Here is a 21,437-nt window from a genome sequence, read left to right as displayed (position 1 = left end):
GCTGTGTTCTTAGCGCTAACATGATTGGCTGTTAACCAAATAAAGGGCGGTACAAAGACCTACGGCCTCGCCTCATGCCCGCTCATCCGACAAGTGGCCCTGAACTCTAGATGGCGCTGTTTCTATGGTTTTAAGGTTCCACAGTAATCCAAGCAACATCCGGTTTAACACAGAAAACATAATGTATGAAAATAATAGACTTAATAATAGACTTAATAACGACGCAAAATTATTTGAGAAAAAAAAGTTACTAACACAGAAAACATAATGTATGAAAATAATAGACTTAATAATAGACTTAATAACGACGCAAAATTATTTGAGAAAAAAAAGTTACTAATTAGATAGTAGCACAAATAAAATGCAGGTACCACTACAAAGTTCAACTCTGTTTATTAATCAATGCAGTTTTAAATGCACTTTGCACTGACTGTGACTAAAACATGGCAAATATTGTTGGAGACATACTTGGGCGCCTGATTTAAATGTATTCAATTACTTCCCAAATCTGAACCTGCAAACATGGCAATGAATGAAACAGCATAATACATTTTCAGTAGTGTTTATTTTTTCTTCAAACAGACATTGTCATTATTAATACTGTGCAAAAAATCAATTACAACATGCTGTAACATCATTCAAAGTCAATGTCAAAAATTAATATGAGTTGAGTTTCAGAGTGTCTGCCCTGTTTTTTTGCTTACAAGCCTTACTTTGTTCTGCATCTTTAGATCGAACTTGATCCTCAGAATTTGCTCTACCTCATCGTCTGTTATGTCCCTCATGTCTAAGACATCAACACCTTCCTCAGGCTTGTAGGTCACTTCACTGTACGTCCAACCAATCAGGGCTCTGAATCCTGTTGGTGTTTGCAGAGAGCAGATGGACTTATTGACATATGGTGAAGCAGGATCTGTTTGAAGTGTGTCGTTTATCTCAAAGAAATGATGGGCCTCACGAGGCACCAAGGTGAAGCAGTAGATCTGCTTTGTTTCCTTCTTGTTCACTAGACTTGACTTGGCAAAGTCTGGATTGAGAACCTCTGGCTTCCTGCTAGTCTTCTCCAGCACCCAGATGTCCCCTTTGTCTATGAGACGAAAGACACCCGCTGTCTGAGGTTGGTCCTTTGCAGAGATGAGCTCCAGCGGCTCCCACACTTGGGACGACACCCCAAAGCTTACGTCTGCTATGTAAGCCTTTCCATCAATGATGACCTTGTTAATGAGATGAGTTTCAGCGGGACGAAAATCATTGAGGATACTGTTAAAAACTCTGGAGCCCAAGGTCGTTGTGTCGTAGCCCATTTCTCGCAGCACCCAGCCAAACAGGAAGTTGTTCTCAAGGCACCAACCCCCACGACTGCTCCTCACGATCTTATTAAAAATGACCTCAAGGTCCATGATGATCTCCTCACCACAGTGAATGCTGAGGTTTTCAAACGGAATTGACATGACGTGCTGTTTGTGGATCAGCTTCAGTGTTGCGAGATCCAGTTTATCAAAAGAGCCATGGAAACCAATTCTTTTGAAGTATTCCTCCAAATTCATCTTGCCTGTGAAATACAGGAAATGCATTGATCTGTAGGACAATGAACCTGTCACACAGTTACAAAGTCATCTCAGTTGGCTTTTTTCAAGCAGTAACAAATGTCATAATCAGTTGTCAGAGAAATTCTACATATATAAAGTTTCAGACATGCTAAATTCTGCATTGTCTTTCAGCTTACCCTTTGTACAGGTTGAACGTGTGAGCAATCAAAACCAGGTTGTCTGAGGACGTGGTATTTTTATCGAATCCAAGCTTCCCCACAGAGGACATGCAACTCAGACACTTCTTCCTGGAGAAATCCAACCTGTAACAGGGTTGAGCTTTAATAGCCAATAATATCTTACTGCATTGTAGTGAACGATTAACCTGTTCCTCCGGTTAATCAGTGTTAGATGTTAGACAGCCATGTCACTATGTCACACACGTGTTGAAATTGTGTGAGTTTGTGGACATGTTGGGAGAAAATGTACCGATTCAACACGCCAACACTACATCATAATGTGGTTTGACTTTCTCAAAGTTTTCATGCTCATCAGCCAAGATTAACCTCCTATGGGGCCCCAGGGCAAAAATTTGTTCTTGGGCCCCTACTGACTCTTACAATACATGGACGTTTCATTATTTCCCCTGGCAACTACAAACCAACCTGTACTCTAGGGTTGAAATGATTTGTTAATCAGTTCATAAGATGACTGACAGAAAATTAACTAGCAACCATTTTGATGACAATCATTGTCATCTTAAAAAATGAAACACCAAATATTTACTGGTTTCAGCTTCTCAAATGTAAAAAATTTCAAATTTCCCTAAGTTTTCTATCAAAACTGAAAATTTTGGGAGTTTCTGACTGTAATAATGTGCATTTTTCACTGTTATCTGATATATCATACACTGAGCAATTAATCAGTTATAATAGAAAATATTTACTGCATGTATTATGATGAAAATAAGTATTGGTTGATGCCTTACAGTAATTCAGTAATGGAACAATACAGACTTGCTGGAAGTTTTCTGTCTGTTACTTATCTGACACAGAAAAAAATAGAAGTTCCTTCCAAATGGGAATTTTTCTTAAGAATCCATTGTTATGAAACAGAGCTGTGAGGAATAGTCATATGCAAACGATGTGTAGCTGTGTTTCTGTCACAGTTCAAAGACAAAAGGATCCAAAGAACATGACTTCAGTGGCAGATGTAAAAGGTAAAGAGTATTTACTTAGAAATGTTCAAGGACACAAAAAAAACAGGCAGTCAAACAAAGTACAAATGGTTTCAGGCTGAGGCAGAATCCAAAATACACAGGATACATTATAAAATAGATCAGGATAAACACAAAAACTGGCAGGCAATAATGACAGCACCAGAAAGCCAAGGTACACAGGACAAATACGATGTGGCAGAAAGCTAGTGAAAATGGACCGGTAACTACACCTGGGACCTGATGAGGGTTAGGGTTAGGGTTAAGGTTGATATGGTTAGGGTTAGGCTTGATGGGGGAACAGGTGAGTGGGGAGGATGAGCAGGTAAGGTGAGTCTACTGGTGGGAAGGACAGAGTCTTAAATGACATCAGAATTCGAACACATATGTTCAAACAACCGAACTGAATGAGCGGTTTTTGATTAACTATCTTTGGGAGGGTCAGTTTTGAACCATTTCCAAGTTATATTACAGAGCCAATATTAATTAATTAATATTAATCATTAATATAAGTGTACCTCAGTCATAAAATCACCACACATTTTAACATGATTCCAAGGCAATGTCAAAAATGAATATGTGCAATATTTCAGAGCGTGTAAGACACTTTGTTGCTTACAGGCTTTACTTTGTTCTGCATCTTTACATTGAACTTGTCCCTCAGAATTTGCTCTATCTCATCGTCTGTTATGTTCCTCATGTCTAAGACATCAACACCTTCCTCAGGCTTGAAGATCGTTTCACTGTATGTCCAACCAATCAGGGCTCTGAATCCTGTTGGTGTTTGCAGAGAGCAGATGGACTTATTGGTGAACAGTGAAGAAGGATCTGTTTGAAGTGTGCGGTTTATCTCAAAGAAATGATGGGCCTCACGAGGTTTCAAGGTGAAGCCGTATATCGGCTTCGTTTCCTTCTTGTACACTAGACTTGACTTGGCAAAGTCTGGATTGAGAACCTCTGGCTTCCTGCTAGTCTTCTCCAGCACCCAGATGTCTCCTTTGTCTATGAGACGAAAGACACCCGCTGACTGAGGTTGGTCCTTTGCAGAGATGAGCTCTAGCGGCTCCCACACTTGGGACGACACCCCAAAGCTTACGTCTGCTATGTAAGCCTTTCCATCAATGATGACCTTGTTGATAAGATGACTTTCAGCGACACCAAAATCATTGAGGATACTGTTAAAAACTCTGGAGCCCAAGGTCGTTGTGTCGTAGCCCATTTCTCGCAGCACCCAGCCAAACAGGAAGTTGTTCTCAAGGCACCAACCCCCACGACTGCTCCTCACTATCTTATTAAAAATGACCTCAAGGTCCATGATGATCTCCTCACCACAGTGAATGCTGAGGTTTTCAAACGGAATTGACATGACGTGCTGTTTGTGGATCAGCTTCAGTGTTGCGAGATCCAGTTTATCAAAAGAGCCATGGAAACCAATTCTTTTGAAGTATTCCTCCAAATTCATCTTGCCTGTGGAAGACAGGACATTGCATTGATCTGTAAGGCCAATGAACCTGTCACACAGTTACAAAGTCATCTAAGCTGTTTCAAAGCTGAAAATGTTTCATTTCTTTAATGATTGAGGGGGATTTATTAATGAACCAGGGATCAGGATCAAGTCTGACATGGACAAAGCTGGTGGTTCAGTGCCAGTCAATGAAGAGCAATCATGTACAACTGTGGGCTTTTTTTCAATCACTTGTCAGAAAATGGTAAAATTCTACATATGTAAAGTTTCAGACTTGCTAAATTCTGCAGCAGAAAAGGTGTAACAACAGTGTTTTACTTTACCTTTTGTACAGGTTGTACGTGCCAGCAATCAAAAGCAGGTTTCCTGATGATGCGGTGTTTCTATAGAGCCAAAGCTTGCCCACAGAGGACATGCAACTCACTTATTTCTTCCCAGAGAAGTCCAACCTGCTGCAGGCTTGAGCTTAAACAGCCAATAAAACCTGACTGCGTTTTAGTTGATGATTAATTTTTCCCTCCTGTTATTCAGTGCTAGACCCGTTGCCCCACAGGACATTGCATAAACGGATATCACTGTGTAATAAGCCATAAAAACCCTTTTAAATAAAGCCATTAATTTATTTGAAAGCTACTTCCTGAAAAACAGGAATTAAAGGACACATCGACCAGTTACGTAACTTTGCAAAGTAGTATCTGTTTTCTTAAGGCTTAAAACAAGGACAACTTGTCATAATTACGTCTCAGGAATGTTCCGAATGGACTTTCCATCATCTGATCCGCAGTTATTCAACCTGTAAAAGAAGTGCGTGGCTTTCCGTTTGAGCGAAAGAAAAAAAGAAAAAAAAGAAAAAGGAAGTAAAGGAAGTGAAGTCTTGCTATTTCCTTCGCAGCCGGTTGAGGCGTGTTCCAGAAACGAGCACGGGACCAGACCTCTGTCCTCTTTGGACAGCGCGACACACTTTGTCCCTGTTAAAGTCCCGTTAACGAGACAGTGTCTTATCATATAGAGTCCAAAGTAAAGCCTGTGCGCCTCGATAAGGCGCTGATAGCATGAGGTTATGTACATTATATAGTTTAATGCACCTCGTAATTCATTGACGCTACCTCGAACCAGCGGTGGAGAAAAACGTCTTACCTTCGGACTGGGACATGACGCGCAGCTGTGGTTGTAGTCCTGTACGGTCCTCGGTTGTAGTCCAGGTCTCAGTCGGCTCCGTTAAATACGGAGCTGCTGTGACGCTCCCGCTGACTCGTGCTCGAAGTGGGGAATGCGGAAATAACGCGTGAACTGGGGCACCCGACACTTCCACCCCTCAAACAATACACTAAAACTTCCAGACCTCCTCATTCACTTCCTCTTGTGGAAGGTACGGAGGCCACGTGTGGAGGCTGGGTGGGGGGGTCTGCTTTGTACATCTCATCATATTAACTGCTGACTCGCTGCGTTGAGGCGGAGGAGTGTGGCCGCTCGGCTGCATGACTCAATGAAACTCAGATATTTCTATTAGTGATCTGTTGCACGATCACGATCACTGCCACGCCTTTGCGATATCTTGCAAAATATCACATTTTCCAAGCGTTTGAAGTCAGTCGTCTTCGGTGGGGAGCGGTTTTGCTTGCATTGCTGCCTAATGACTGCCTAGTGACTACAGTGGGAATTTTCGTTTAAATTCCCAGAACATTTGGCATGCAGACCTGTGACAATGTCAAAAACTAGAGGAGGATCTCATACTGGTGGTTCCAGTCTGTGTGGGGTGGACGCACGTGTACTCTGCAGTTTGAGGAAGCTGGAATCACCAGTGTGAAACTTCCCCTCGTCCATTGGCCCCTTGTGTGTAAAGAAGTGTTAAAAGCTGAAACATCTTTTGGCAGCTGGCCTGTGGAGTTGGAATTGCAGCACAACTTTGATTAGACTGCTGAAAATAATGATGAAGCAGTTTTAGGTGTACATGAAGACTTTGTTGAGTGCTTGATGGATGACCATTATGTCTCTTTTAGGAGGTGACAGAGAAGTGTCGAACAGCTGTTCAATGAATTATGCTTTCAGGAAGTTTATAATGTTCCGTTTTTGTTGACAGGCGGTGTAAATGTGTCAGTTCAGTTATATGTTTATTACCGAGGTCATAGTTAAACGTGGTGTTGTACTGAACCACATTATATTCAGAGGTGTTTCTCATTTTTTCTTCCATATTTATATACATGAGTGAGCGCTGTATGCACACCATCTGATCTGGCCCACGGGGCAGTTACATTTATCAGCTATAAAGTGTCTGTGTGCTTTGACCTTCATGGTGGACATTACCAAAGAACCTCTCAGGGCTGACCCTCCAGCAGCTTCTCAGCTCTCTGCTTTCAAATGTGAACTCATTTGAAGTGAAGTTAAAGCTGTGGCAACTGCAGCTGAAGAGATAAAACAACAGACTCAAATCAAGGATAACTTAGGTCATCCCCCTTCTCCCCCCATGTCGCATATGCATAATAAGCTTAACAGGTGCGGCCCAGTGAGCTGTGACCCAGATTCATGTCAAAGATTCCCCTGCATGCTCCCCTGGGACCTGTGGTGGAGAGCTGGTCACTCAGAGCACTGGGTGAACCTGCCACCTAAGTTACAGCAAATCTCCACGGCCATGGAGCCACAAAATGCTGGATGGATTGTTTCTGTGTTGTTACTTTTGTTCTTAGGGAGACTGCTTGTCAGGGTTGCCGAGCAGTGGCCGTACGGAGAGGGAGCTGCTGAAATATTGCCATTGGCCCATTTCAGAAAAAAATACGTAGTGTTGAATTATAATAAAAGTATTATATATTAAAAGTATTAATACATACATGTTCCTGGGCCTCCACATCACATCTGACCTCTCCTGGTCCATGAACACCTCCCGCCTGGTGAAGAAGGCACAACAAAGGCTCTTCTTCCTCAGGAAGCTGAAACGGGCTGGACTCTCCTCTCGGTTGCTCGTTAACTTCTACAGGGCCACAATTGAAAGCATCCTCTGCCTCAGTGTGACAGTGTGGTATGGCAGCTGCACGGCACAGGAGAGGAAACAACTGGCACGGGTGGTTAAAACTGCACAGGGCATTGTGGGCTGCCCCCTCCCTGACCTAGACTCTATATATGAAGGTCGGGTCAGAAAGAGGGCGAGATCCATCGCCACGGACCCCAGCCACCCGGGCCACAGACTGTTTGTACCGCTTCCATCAGGAAAGCAGTACAGGAACATCTGCACCACCACTAACAGACTGAGGGACAGCTTCTTCCCCAGAGCTGTTAGAGCTATCACCCCCAGCAGCCCCTCACTGCAGTGAGAGACTGTGTGAACTGTGAACACTGCACACCGCACTTTACACCTACACCTACACCTACACCTCTACCTCCACCTGCACCTTCTGTGTACTTGACTTTTATGTACACACATATACTATAATTATATACATTTTAGTACATCAGCACATTTCAGTTTCATTGGCATATTTTATTCTGTCGGTACATTTCACTGTGTATATTTTATATTTTATTCTGCTTGTATATTTTATTCTGTTTGCACATTTCACTTCCATATTTTATTGTTTATTGTTTAGTATATTTTATTGCCTAAGTATATTTTCATTCTGTTATATTTTTAATTGCTTCACGAATATTTTTTTTTATTGCATGTTGGTTTATTTTATTTTATTGTCGTTATCTTAATTTTATTCACTCTTTCTAGTCTTATCTTTCTTACCATCTAACATGGGGGTTGCAATGAAAATTTCATTGACATGTGCAATGACAATAAAGACTCTTGAATCTTGAATCTTGAATCTTGATTTAGGTAAATAAAGGCCCTATGGACTATCTATATCAATATCTATCTATGTGGTCCCAGGTACTTACTTCTCCACCTGCCTGTAGCAGGTTGCAAACAGGAGACATACTCTGTCAATCTTCTCTCAAAAGCCTTCAGGTCTGAAAAAAAAAAAACGGGCACAACAAAACAGATTGTATTTCGACCTACAGTTATATTGTGTCTGTGTGTCAATTCTGTGAAATGCTCTCTGCTCTCCAAAGTTGATGTTGTGTGATATGTGTAGAACACAACTATATTAACACAGCTCATAACCTCAGCTCAATTGGCTTTTTTCAAGCAGTAACAAATGTCATAATCAGTTGTCAGAGAAATTCTACATATATAAAGTTTCAGACATGCTAAATTCTGCATTGTCTTTCAGCTTACCCTTTGTACAGGTTGAACGTGTGAGCAATCAAAACCAGGTTGTCTGAGGACGTGGTATTTCTATCGAATCCAAGCTTCCCCACAGAGGACATGCAACTCAGACACTTCTTCCTGGAGAAATCCAACCTGTAACAGGGTTGAGCTTTAATAGCCAATAATATCTTACTGCATTGTAGTGAACGATTAACCTGTTCCTCCGGTTAATCAGTGTTAGATGTTAGACAGCCATGTCACTATGTCACACACGTGTTGAAATTGTGTGAGTTTGTGGACATGTTGGGAGAAAATGTACCGATTCAACACGCCAACACTACATCATAATGTGGTTTGACTTTCTCAAAGTTTTCATGCTCATCAGCCAAGATTAACCTCCTATGGGGCCCCAGGGCAAAAATTTGTTCTTGGGCCCCTACTGACTCTTACAATACATGGACGTTTCATTATTTCCCCTGGCAACTACAAACCAACCTGTACTCTAGGGTTGAAATGATTTGTTAATCAGTTCATAAGATGACTGACAGAAAATTAACTAGCAACCATTTTGATGACAATCATTGTCATCTTAAAAAATGAAACACCAAATATTTACTGGTCTCAGCTTCTCAAATGTAAAAAATTTCAAATTTCCCTAAGTTTTCTATCAAAACTGAAAATTTTGGGAGTTTCTGACTGTAATAATGTGCATTTTTCACTGTTATCTGATATATCATACACTGAGCAATTAATCAGTTATAATAGAAAATATTTACTGCATGTATTATGATGAAAATAAGTATTGGTTGATGCCTTACAGTAATTCAGTAATGGAACAATACAGACTTGCTGGAAGTTTTCTGTCTGTTACTTATCTGACACAGAAAAAATAGAGGTTCCTTCCAAATGGGAATTTTTCTTAAGAATCCATTGTTATGAAACAGAGCTGTGAGGAATAGTCATATGCAAACGATGTGTAGCTGTGTTTCTGTCACAGTTCAAAGACAAAAGGATCCAAAGAACATGACTTCAGTGGCAGATGTAAAAGGTAAAGAGTATTTACTTAGAAATGTTCAAGGACACAAAAAAAACAGGCAGTCAAACAAAGTACAAATGGTTTCAGGCTGAGGCAGAATCCAAAATACACAGGATACATTATAAAATAGATCAGGATAAACACAAAAACTGGCAGGCAATAATGACAGCACCAGAAAGCCAAGGTACACAGGACAAATACGATGTGGCAGAAAGCTAGTGAAAATGGACCGGTAACTACACCTGGGACCTGATGAGGGTTAGGGTTAGGGTTAAGGTTGATATGGTTAGGGTTAGGCTTGATGGGGGAACAGGTGAGTGGGGAGGATGAGCAGGTAAGGTGAGTCTACTGGTGGGAAGGACAGAGTCTTAAATGACATCAGAATTCGAACACATATGTTCAAACAACCGAACTGAATGAGCGGTTTTTGATTAACTATCTTTGGGAGGGTCAGTTTTGAACCATTTCCAAGTTATATTACAGAGCCAATATTAATTAATTAATATTAATCATTAATATAAGTGTACCTCAGTCATAAAATCACCACACATTTTAACATGATTCCAAGGCAATGTCAAAAATGAATATGTGCAATATTTCAGAGCGTGTAAGACGCTTTGTTGCTTACAGGCTTTACTTTGTTCTGCATCTTTACATTGAACTTGTCCCTCAGAATTTGCTCTATCTCATCGTCTGTTATGTTCCTCATGTCTAAGACATCAACACCTTCCTCAGGCTTGAAGATCGTTTCACTGTATGTCCAACCAATCAGGGCTCTGAATCCTGTTGGTGTTTGCAGAGAGCAGATGGACTTATTGGTGAACAGTGAAGAAGGATCTGTTTGAAGTGTGCGGTTTATCTCAAAGAAATGATGGGCCTCACGAGGTTTCAAGGTGAAGCCGTAGATCGGCTTCGTTTCCTTCTTGTACACTAGACTTGACTTGGCAAAGTCTGGATTGAGAACCTCTGGCTTCCTGCTAGTCTTCTCCAGCACCCAGATGTCCCCTTTGTCTATGAGACGAAAGACACCCGCTGACTGAGGTTGGTCCTTTGCAGAGATGAGCTCTAGCGGCTCCCACACTTGGGACGACACCCCAAAGCTTACGTCTGCTATGTAAGCCTTTCCATCAATGATGACCTTGTTAATGAGATGACTTTCAGCGACACCAAAATCATTGAGGATACTGTTAAAAACTCTGGAGCCCAAGGTCGTTGTGTCGTAGCCCATTTCTCGCAGCACCCAGCCAAACAGGAAGTTGTTCTCAAAGCACCAACCTCCACGACTGCTCCTCACGATCTTATTAAAAATGACCTCAAGGTCCATGATGATCTCCTCACCGCAGTGAATGCTGAGGTTTTCAAACGGAATTGACATGACGTGCTGTTTGTGGATCAGCTTCAGTGTTGCGAGATCCAGTTTATCAAAAGAGCCATGGAAACCAATTCTTTTGAAGTATTCCTCCAAATTCATCTTGCCTGTGAAATACAGGAAATGCATTGATCTGTAGGACAATGAACCTGTCACACAGTTACAAAGTCATCTCAGTTGGCTTTTTTCAAGCAGTAACAAATGTCATAATCAGTTGTCAGAGAAATTCTACATATATAAAGTTTCAGACATGCTAAATTCTGCATTGTCTTTCAGCTTACCCTTTGTACAGGTTGAACGTGTGAGCAATCAAAACCAGGTTGTCTGAGGACGTGGTATTTTTATCGAATCCAAGCTTCCCCACAGAGGACATGCAACTCAGACACTTCTTCCTGGAGAAATCCAACCTGTAACAGGGTTGAGCTTTAATAGCCAATAATATCTTACTGCATTGTAGTGAACGATTAACCTGTTCCTCCGGTTAATCAGTGTTAGATGTTAGACAGCCATGTCACTATGTCACACACGTGTTGAAATTGTGTGAGTTTGTGGACATGTTGGGAGAAAATGTACCGATTCAACACGCCAACACTACATCATAATGTGGTTTGACTTTCTCAAAGTTTTCATGCTCATCAGCCAAGATTAACCTCCTATGGGGCCCCAGGGCAAAAATTTGTTCTTGGGCCCCTACTGACTCTTACAATACATGGACGTTTCATTATTTCCCCTGGCAACTACAAACCAACCTGTACTCTAGGGTTGAAATGATTTGTTAATCAGTTCATAAGATGACTGACAGAAAATTAACTAGCAACCATTTTGATGACAATCATTGTCATCTTAAAAAATGAAACACCAAATATTTACTGGTCTCAGCTTCTCAAATGTAAAAAATTTCAAATTTCCCTAAGTTTTCTATCAAAACTGAAAATTTTGGGAGTTTCTGACTGTAATAATGTGCATTTTTCACTGTTATCTGATATATCATACACTGAGCAATTAATCAGTTATAATAGAAAATATTTACTGCATGTATTATGATGAAAATAAGTATTGGTTGATGCCTTACAGTAATTCAGTAATGGAACAATACAGACTTGCTGGAAGTTTTCTGTCTGTTACTTATCTGACACAGAAAAAAATAGAAGTTCCTTCCAAATGGGAATTTTTCTTAAGAATCCATTGTTATGAAACAGAGCTGTGAGGAATAGTCATATGCAAACGATGTGTAGCTGTGTTTCTGTCACAGTTCAAAGACAAAAGGATCCAAAGAACATGACTTCAGTGGCAGATGTAAAAGGTAAAGAGTATTTACTTAGAAATGTTCAAGGACACAAAAAAAACAGGCAGTCAAACAAAGTACAAATGGTTTCAGGCTGAGGCAGAATCCAAAATACACAGGATACATTATAAAATAGATCAGGATAAACACAAAAACTGGCAGGCAATAATGACAGCACCAGAAAGCCAAGGTACACAGGACAAATACGATGTGGCAGAAAGCTAGTGAAAATGGACCGGTAACTACACCTGGGACCTGATGAGGGTTAGGGTTAGGGTTAAGGTTGATATGGTTAGGGTTAGGCTTGATGGGGGAACAGGTGAGTGGGGAGGATGAGCAGGTAAGGTGAGTCTACTGGTGGGAAGGACAGAGTCTTAAATGACATCAGAATTCGAACACATATGTTCAAACAACTGAACTGAATGAGCGGTTTTTGATTAACTATCTTTGGGAGGGTCAGTTTTGAACCATTTCCAAGTTATATTACAGAGCCAATATTAATTAATTAATATTAATCATTAATATAAGTGTACCTCAGTCATAAAATCACCACACATTTTAACATGATTCCAAGGCAATGTCAAAAATGAATATGTGTAATATTTCAGAGCGTGTAAGACACTTTGTTGCTTACAGGCTTTACTTTGTTCTGCATCTTTACATTGAACTTGTCCCTCAGAATTTGCTCTATCTCATCGTCTGTTATGTTCCTCATGTCTAAGACATCAACACCTTCCTCAGGCTTGAAGATCGTTTCACTGTATGTCCAACCAATCAGGGCTCTGAATCCTGTTGGTGTTTGCAGAGAGCAGATGGACTTATTGGTGAACAGTGAAGAAGGATCTGTTTGAAGTGTGCGGTTTATCTCAAAGAAATGATGGGCCTCACGAGGTTTCAAGGTGAAGCCGTAGATCGGCTTCGTTTCCTTCTTGTACACTAGACTTGACTTGGCAAAGTCTGGATTGAGAACCTCTGGCTTCCTGCTAGTCTTCTCCAGCACCCAGATGTCTCCTTTGTCTATGAGACGAAAGACACCCGCTGACTGAGGTTGGTCCTTTGCAGAGATGAGCTCTAGCGGCTCCCACACTTGGGACGACACCCCAAAGCTTACGTCTGCTATGTAAGCCTTTCCATCAATGATGACCTTGTTGATAAGATGACTTTCAGCGACACCAAAATCATTGAGGATACTGTTAAAAACTCTGGAGCCCAAGGTCGTTGTGTCGTAGCCCATTTCTCGCAGCACCCAGCCAAACAGGAAGTTGTTCTCAAAGCACCAACCCCCACGACTGCTCCTCACTATCTTATTAAAAATGACCTCAAGGTCCATGATGATCTCCTCACCGCAATGAATGCTGAGGTTTTCAAACGGAATTGACATGACGTGCTGTTTGTGGATCAGCTTCAGTGTTGCGAGATCCAGTTTATCTAAAGAGCCATGGAAACCAATTCTTTTGAAGTATTCCTCCAAATTCATCTTGCCTGTGGAAGACAGGACATTGCATTGATCTGTAAGGCCAATGAACCTGTCACACAGTTACAAAGTCATCTAAGCTGTTTCAAAGCTGAAAATGTTTCATTTCTTTAATGATTGAGGGGGATTTATTAATGAACCAGGGATCAGGATCAAGTCTGACATGGACAAAGCTGGTGGTTCAGTGCCAGTCAATGAAGAGCAATCATGTACAACTGTGGGCTTTTTTTCAATCACTTGTCAGAAAATGGTAAAATTCTACATATGTAAAGTTTCAGACTTGCTAAATTCTGCAGCAGAAAAGGTGTAACAACAGTGTTTTACTTTACCTTTTGTACAGGTTGTACGTGCCAGCAATCAAAAGCAGGTTTCCTGATGATGCGGTGTTTCTATAGAGCCAAAGCTTGCCCACAGAGGACATGCAACTCACTTATTTCTTCCCAGAGAAGTCCAACCTGCTGCAGGCTTGAGCTTAAACAGCCAATAAAACCTGACTGCGTTTTAGTTGATGATTAATTTTTCCCTCCTGTTATTCAGTGCTAGACCCGTTGCCCCACAGGACATTGCATAAACGGATATCACTGTGTAATAAGCCATAAAAACCCTTTTAAATAAAGCCATTAATTTATTTGAAAGCTACTTCCTGAAAAACAGGAATTAAAGGACACATCGACCAGTTACGTAACTTTGCAAAGTAGTATCTGTTTTCTTAAGGCTTAAAACAAGGACAACTTGTCATAATTACGTCTCAGGAATATTCCGAATGGACTTTCCATCATCTGATCCGCAGTTATTCAACCTGTAAAAGAAGTGCGTGGCTTTCCGTTTGAGCGAAAAAAAAAGAAAAAAAAGAAAAAGGAAGTAAAGGAAGTGAAGTCTTGCTATTTCCTTCGCAGGGACAGCGCGACACACTTTGTCCCTGTTAAAGTCCCGTTAACGGGACAGTGTCTTATCATATAGAGTCCAAAGTAAAGCCTGTGCGCCTCGATAAGGCGCTGATAGCATGAGGTTATGTACATTATATAGTTTAATGCACCTCGTAATTCATTGACGCTACCTCGAACCAGCGGTGGAGAAAAACGTCTTACCTTCGGACTGGGACATGACGCGCAGCTGTGGTTGTAGTCCTGTACGGTCCTCGGTTGTAGTCCAGGTCTCAGTCGGCTCCGTTAAATACGGAGCTGCTGTGACGCTCCCGCTGACTCGTGCTCGAAGTGGGGAATGCGGAAATAACGCGTGAACTGGGGCACCCGACACTTCCACCCCTCAAACAATACACTAAAACTTCCAGACCTCCTCATTCATTTCCTCTTGTGGAAGGTACGGAGGCCACGTGTGGAGGCTGGGTGGGGGGGTCTGCTTTGTACATCTCATCATATTAACTGCTGACTCGCTGCGTTGAGGCGGAGGAGTGTGGCCGCTCGGCTGCATGACTCAATGAAACTCAGATATTTCTATTAGTGATCTGTTGCACGATCACGATCACTGCCACGCCTTTGCGATATCTTGCAAAATATCACATTTTCCAAGCGTTTGAAGTCAGTCAGTTATTTCCGTCTTCGGTGGGGAGCGGTTTTGCTTGCATTGCTGCCTAATGACTGCCTAGTGACTACAGTGGGAATTTTCGTTTAAATTCCCAGAACATTTGGCATGCAGACCTGTGACAATGTCAAAAACTAGAGGAGGATCTCATACTGGTGGTTCCAGTCTGTGTGGGGTGGACGCACGTGTACTCTGCAGTTTGAGGAAGCTGGAATCACCAGTGTGAAACTTCCCCTCGTCCATTGGCCCCTTGTGTGTAAAGAAGTGTTAAAAGCTGAAACATCTTTTGGCAGCTGGCCTGTGGAGTTGGAATTGCAGCACAACTTTGATTAGACTGCTGAAAATAATGATGAAGCAGTTTTAGGTGTACATGAAGACTTTGTTGAGTGCTTGATGGATGACCATTATGTCTCTTTTAGGAGGTGACAGAGAAGTGTCGAACAGCTGTTCAATGAATTATGCTTTCAGGAAGTTTATAATGTTCCGTTTTTGTTGACAGGCGGTGTAAATGTGTCAGTTCAGTTATATGTTTATTACCGAGGTCATAGTTAATTTCTTCCATATTTATATACATGAGTGAGCGCTGTATGCACACCGTCTGATCTGGCCCACGGGGCAGTTACATTTATCAGCCATAAAGTGTCTGTGTGCTTTGGCCTTCATGGTGGACATTACCAAAGAACCTCTCAGGGCTGACCCTCCAGCAGCTTCTCAGCTCTCTGCTTTCAAATGTGAACTCATTTGAAGTGAAGTTAAAGCTGTGGCAACTGCAGCTGAAGAGATAAAACAACAGACTCAAATCAAGGATAACTTAGGTCATCCCCCTTCTCCCCCCATGTCGCATATGCATAATAAGCTTAACAGGTGCGGCCCAGTGAGCTGTGACCCAGATTCATGTCAAAGATTCCCCTGCATGCTCCCCTAGGACCTGTGGTGGAGAGCTGGTCACTCAGAGCACTGGGTGAACCTGCCACCTAAGTTACAGCAAATCTCCACGGCCATGGAGCCACAAAATGCTGGATGGATTGTTTCTGTGTTGTTACTTTTGTTCTTAGGGAGACTGCTTGTCAGTGTTGCCGAGCAGTGGCCGTAGGAGGGAGCTGCTGAAATATTGCCATTGGCCCATTTCAGAAAAAAATACGTAGTGTTGAATTATAATAAAAGTATTATATATTAAAAGTATTAATACATACATGACTTCAGTGTTGAATTTCACCCTGGTGGTCATATTATCCATAATATTACATCATAATTTACTTATTATAGTGTGTAAATGAGTAAAAGGTGCTATATTTGCTTTTGGAATGTAGTGGAGTAGACGTAGAAAGTGTCAGGAAGTGGAAATACTCAATTAAAGTACAAATATCTTGAAACTGTGCTGAAGTATAGCACTTAAATAGTTATTTTCCGCCGCTATTGTAAACGTACTATGGGAGCAGTCGTGCTTCCCTCAAAAATTAAACACAGAAAATTTGATTAACGCTGGTTTCTGCTCCTCTCAAGAAAAATGCTGTAGTGAATAGACGACACGTAGTATTCAGTGCACACTATGCGTTATTACTGACTGAAAATTACTGCAAATGTAGTCGCTGCTGCTGTCAGTCCAGCTCAAAACCATTCAGACAGGTTGACAGCGAGGATCCGTTAATATGTCACTCCTTTTTTTTTCTTACATGGGAATAAACAACAGATCAGCAGGAGAGGTTAAACATATAATGTACACCAGAGTTAATTATTAAAGATGACTTATACGGTTTCTAGTTCAGGCACTATGCTGACTGAACATTGCCTTTGTAGTTTAACAGAAGCATTTGATGGTATTTGTGTTTTTTTCTGACACTAATTAGTAATATGTGTTCTCGTGTAATGGGCACGATTATTAAATACAAAATGTTACTTATTTAAACCGTTTTAAAAATATGTCCGCTTTTATTCTGAAGGCAGGAGGTACGCACCGGAAGTACTATTGATGTTAGCAGAGCGTATCAAGAAAACGTAATTAAGATTGTGACATCCAATTATTACCTTCAAAATAAATGCCTCAAGCATGTAATGACAATTTCAAATTATGAAATAATTACATTATGTTATATATTGCACAGTCCTAATAGTTTAAGAGCTGCATGAATATTGTATGGAATCCAGATATTCACTGAGTTCAGGAAATAGTGGTTTAGAAGCGTTGAATTTACATTTGTGGATGTGGTAATCAGCAGGTAAAAGATTCATAAAATGTTTTCATTAATTTTGCATCTTAAAATCAAACATACCAAAGAAAACATCCGTGAAACAAAAAGAAAAATTATGCAATGAAATGTGTTTGGATGGACTCCAGAGAGTCCAAAACAAATGTGACATTTTCATCTGAAGTTTTACAGAATGAGCTGCCAGAATCAGTGTCCCACTGACATCTCGGGAAGAAAGATTCTGTTGTGTAGAACTTGTGAATTTATTCAAAACTAATTTCTCTCACTTTATCAGTAAGGAAATACTTTAGAGGCAAGGGCCACACTTAACTCCAAGGTACACTCTCCACTGCATTTCTAAAATGGGGTTATGTTAGGTGAGTGGCAGTGAGCGGCACATTCACTCCTCAGCAGCAATATGATGCCAAACAACTGTATATTTGTGGCAATTTGGTATTTCCTCTAAAGAACCTGAGTATTTGTAGCTAAAGCCAACCATTCGATGCAAGTAGTTGACCAACAAGAATGATATTATTTGTGTGAAAGTGATATCATCTCACTTCCTGTCTTATTCTGCCTCTTTCACTTGACGCAGCCGCTTGAACTCGGCCGACGCAACCAATTGCCGAGCGGCTTTTTTTTCATTGCGTAAATTACGCAACAAAAAGCACGTACAGTACGGACTGAAGAAGTGAACACTAGCGCTCTTCCACAATGCAATACTAGAGTTTTAAATGAGTGATATTCGACAGATATTTCGCCCGTTTTCTACCCGGCGTATTCAGAGGTTGGTACCTGCAGTGATTACGTAACAGTCAGTAGTTTGAGTAGAGGCTGGGGATATATCCGCCACAGCATAGTAACGCCACTTTGTTGCACAGTTACACGCATGGCTTTCTGAATACTCATCACGGAAAGTAAGAGTGGTCGAGTGTAAACGAGGTAGTCTGCAATAATGATGGTGGAATACATTGGTGCTACGTAGTCCGTGTAGAAGTGATATTACTGCATTAGTATTAATAGAATTACATAAAAGGTTTAATTGCTCAAGTGCAAGGTCAGTGAAGTAGCCCCCAGACTGCAGGTTAGGTAACATCAGCTCAGCAGCCCCTTTCTTTCTGGTTTATGACTGTGGGATTCTGACATGCAGTATGTTGTCTGTGAACGTGTTGTCGTTTTCCTAATCATCTGTCTAATCCTCACTTTTCCACACTCACAGATTAGCCCTCCTGCAATGGAAAATCCACGTACAGACACCTATCTGATCACTGGAGGATGCGGCTACTTTGGTTACCGGTAAGAACCATTTCAGATTGTTCATTGCTAAAGAAAAGGAATTGTTGATTCACAGTCTGTAAACCCTCAGTTATGGTTTTCGGAGTTTATTGTGCCGTCACAGCAGTACCGCCACAAGGTGGCGTTATTGTACCAGTTATCTCAGTTAGATTGGCTCTTTGGCTGCCACAGAACTGTGGTAAATTTGCAAGATGCATGCAGTTATTAATAATAATAATATTTGGCATACGTTTCCTGCAGAGAGTAATTCATATGTGATTGTCCCTGCAGCCTGGCTCGCTCCCTTCATAGAAAAGGAGCCAAAATCATTCTGTTTGACACAATCCCACCAAACCAAGACATGCCAGAGGACATCGTGTTTGTTCAAGGAGACATACGCGAGTATGCACACGTCGAGAGTGCCATCACTGGTGTGGACTGTGTATTCCACATTGCCTCCTATGGCATGTCTGGCAGGGAGCAGCTGAACCATCATCTGATCGAGGAGGTGAACATTCAAGGCACGCAAAACGTCCTGAAGGCTTGTGTTGAGCATGGAGTGTCGAGGCTGGTTTACACCAGCACCTTCAACGTGGTGTTCGGAGGCCAAGTGATAGAGAACGGGGATGAAAGCCTCCCTTATCTACCTCTCCATCTTCACCCTGACCACTACTCCAGAACCAAGTCCCTGGCCGAGATGGCAGTGATGAAAGCTAACGGCACGGCGCTGAAGGACGGCTCTGGGGTGCTGAGCAGCTGCGCACTGCGTCCTGCAGGAATCTACGGGCCTGGTGAGCAGAGGCACCTGCCCAGGATAGTTAGCTACATAGAAAAGGGGATCTTCAGGTTTGTGTACGGTGAACCCAGCAGCCTGGTGGAGTTTGTCCATGTGGACAACCTGGTGTCAGCACACGAGCTCGCTGCAGAGGCTCTGACCTCAGAACAGCAGCACCGCTCTGCTGGCCAGGCCTACTTTATTTCAGATGGCAGGCCAGTCAACAATTTTGAATTCTTCAGACCTCTGGTAGAGGGCTTGGGCTATCCTTTCCCCAAACTGCGCCTTCCCCTCTCTCTCATTTACTTCTTTGCCTTTCTGACAGAAATGATTCACCACCTCATTGGGCCCTTCTATAACTTCCAGCCACTGCTGACACGTACAGAGGTGTATAAAACCGGCGTGACACATTACTTCAGCATGGCAAAAGCTAAGGCGGAGCTCGGTTATGAGCCCCAGGAGCACAGCCTGGATGAGGTTGTACAATGGTTTAGAAGCAGAGGCCATGGGAAAAAATCTCACGGCTCCTTCCTCAATCGATTGCTGCTAGACATCCTGGTTGTTGCCGCCTTTGTTGCAGTGGCTCTGTCTTTTCTGCCAGTTGTTGGCAGCCAATGAGCAGCTTAAGCAAAGATCGAATTCTGATATTTTTATCCTGTATTAAGACTGGTTCCTAACAAAAACATGTTTATCCCCAAGGGGGATAATTCAATGTCTTGACTCATTATACAGTTTACACTCACACACAGCCTCAAAATACAGACACAGGACTCAAACACATGCAGTTGAGGGAAGAGATATTAGAGTGACGGGGCTGCCACGAAGCAATGCCCCCCCGAGCAGTTAGGAGTTCAGTGCCTTGCTTAAGGGTGAACCACCACCTCTCCAGCTACCAGCCTATACCAATCCTGCGATGGTGTGTGCTTGACTTGACTAGCCACCCCCTGGTTCCCGAGCCAAGTCCCCGCAGACTGAGCTGCTGCCTACGCTGGTCACAAGTCTCGTCAGGTTACAAATCACAGTTTCTGTTCAAATGGTCAGTTTACTTGCAGGTCCTTCTCACATTAACACATCAACTCAATGAAAATAGAAAACTTTTTTGTTGTTGTTGGTTGTGATGGTAACACCCATCACATGTGATAAGAATTTAGAATCTCTGTACCTTAATGTCTTAATCTTACATCCTATAGTTGTTGTCACTTTCAGAGACAACATGTTAAATGCTACCTCGTTTTCCATGACAATGAGCCTTCTCTGGAGGCAAAGATGATACCCTAATACATCTCTTTAATGCTGTTTTTGTGGAATGTTCTGAAAACTAATGAATAAAACCTTACAAGGCAAGTGTGGTTTGTTTGACTTTAACCAGGATTCAAGGTTGAATTTTAATGGGATTTTTTTAGACAGGTAAATAGTTTTGATGTTTGACCATTCTAGATAAAGATTCAGTCGCCTGCTTTGCAATGACCACAGCATATCTACTGTATGCATCGCAATCTTGCAGTAATAACATACCAAATATAAAGTCAACCACGGCCTCCATTTGTGGTCAGCGTAGACACCCCACCACCACCACCACCACAGCTGTTTTTCACCCCTTTTTTTAAACTCATCCAGTTCAGTTCTACTTAAAATTAAATATGTTTCCATCCAGCCTAATATAAGCTTAGATTAACCCTTCACTTTATTTACCCATGCCTTTGGGTATTTGTTTTTTAATTCGTATTGTTACCAAACATTAAAATATTCCCTTAATAAGGACCTATAGAAAGCTATGATAACATGATCCTGAAATGGATCATATACACTTTCGGTTGGCGCGAGCTGAGAATGTCTTTATTCTTCTATCATCAGTCTGAAAAGGGGTGGATAAACTTGAGTTTTAAATAGCTTTGCCCTGCACATTATTAATTCGCTGCAGTTTGTTCCTGGTGTAAAAGGAGTCAGACCAGGTGAGGCGTGCTTTGTGTGGTAGTTTAGTCTGCCTGGGATGAATGCAGACGTCCTCTTCTCTCTAAACTCTTCTCTTTTCAGAGCCGGCAGCCCCTTGCTGAGTTGGTCGCAATCATTGTTTCTCTGCAGCATTAACCACATTCCAG

At 41.8% G+C, this 21,437-nt stretch overlaps 3 protein-coding genes across 11 annotated transcripts; 1 reads left to right on the top strand and 2 right to left on the bottom strand.

Annotated features, from left to right (window-relative positions):
* Window positions 1–546: 546 nt before the first annotated feature.
* LOC121610870 (arylamine N-acetyltransferase, pineal gland isozyme NAT-10-like) lies at window positions 547–9,301 on the bottom strand. Of its 5 annotated transcripts, none has more exons than XM_041943188.1 (3): window positions 5,348–7,065; window positions 1,727–1,852; window positions 547–1,552 (listed from the first exon to the last, which is right to left on the bottom strand). In XM_041943188.1, exon 3 carries the CDS (start codon window positions 1,545–1,547, stop codon window positions 675–677), a length of 873 nt encoding a protein of 290 aa, XP_041799122.1. In that variant the 5' UTR covers window positions 1,548–1,552; window positions 1,727–1,852; window positions 5,348–7,065; the 3' UTR covers window positions 547–674. The 5 variants fall into 5 exon arrangements, with proteins under 5 accessions (XP_041799122.1, XP_041799129.1, XP_041799145.1 ...); XM_041943195.1 differs by lacking the exon at window positions 5,348–7,065 and adding an exon at window positions 4,534–5,337; XM_041943211.1 differs by lacking the exons at window positions 547–1,552; window positions 1,727–1,852; window positions 5,348–7,065 and adding exons at window positions 2,451–4,212; window positions 8,424–9,301.
* A 137-nt stretch (window positions 9,302–9,438) lies between these two features.
* Window positions 9,439–14,857, bottom strand: LOC121610900 (arylamine N-acetyltransferase, pineal gland isozyme NAT-10-like). 5 transcript variants are annotated; one of them, XM_041943231.1, is made up of 3 exons: window positions 14,649–14,855; window positions 11,083–11,208; window positions 9,439–10,908 (listed from the first exon to the last, which is right to left on the bottom strand). In XM_041943231.1, exon 3 carries the CDS (start codon window positions 10,901–10,903, stop codon window positions 10,031–10,033), a length of 873 nt encoding a protein of 290 aa, XP_041799165.1. In that variant the 5' UTR covers window positions 10,904–10,908; window positions 11,083–11,208; window positions 14,649–14,855; the 3' UTR covers window positions 9,439–10,030. The 5 variants fall into 5 exon arrangements, with proteins under 5 accessions (XP_041799165.1, XP_041799173.1, XP_041799189.1 ...); XM_041943239.1 differs by lacking the exon at window positions 14,649–14,855 and adding an exon at window positions 13,890–14,641; XM_041943255.1 differs by lacking the exons at window positions 11,083–11,208; window positions 14,649–14,855 and adding an exon at window positions 13,890–14,642.
* Window positions 14,858–17,910: 3,053 nt separating this feature from the next.
* sdr42e1 (short chain dehydrogenase/reductase family 42E, member 1) lies at window positions 17,911–20,670 on the top strand. Its single transcript, XM_041940660.1, has 3 exons — window positions 17,911–18,075; window positions 18,508–18,584; window positions 18,855–20,670. Exons 2-3 carry the CDS (start codon window positions 18,523–18,525, stop codon window positions 19,954–19,956), a joined length of 1,164 nt encoding a protein of 387 aa, XP_041796594.1. The 5' UTR covers window positions 17,911–18,075; window positions 18,508–18,522; the 3' UTR covers window positions 19,957–20,670.
* Window positions 20,671–21,437: the final 767 nt, after the last annotated feature.

This window comes from Chelmon rostratus, chromosome 1, assembly GCF_017976325.1.
Source record: "Chelmon rostratus isolate fCheRos1 chromosome 1, fCheRos1.pri, whole genome shotgun sequence".
Lineage (NCBI taxonomy): Eukaryota > Metazoa > Chordata > Actinopteri > Chaetodontiformes > Chaetodontidae > Chelmon > Chelmon rostratus.
This window is presented reverse-complemented; position numbering and strand designations above follow the sequence as displayed.

Bases quoted from the DNA above. Each gene is read 5' to 3' on its own strand.
- sdr42e1 (XM_041940660.1), top strand. From the start codon at position 18,523: ATGGAAAATCCACGTACAGACACCTATCTGATCACTGGAGGATGCGGC. The intron at 18,585-18,854 runs GTAAGAACCATT...TTGTCCCTGCAG, and splicing joins TGCGGCTACTTTGGTTACCG to CCTGGCTCGCTCCCTTCATA.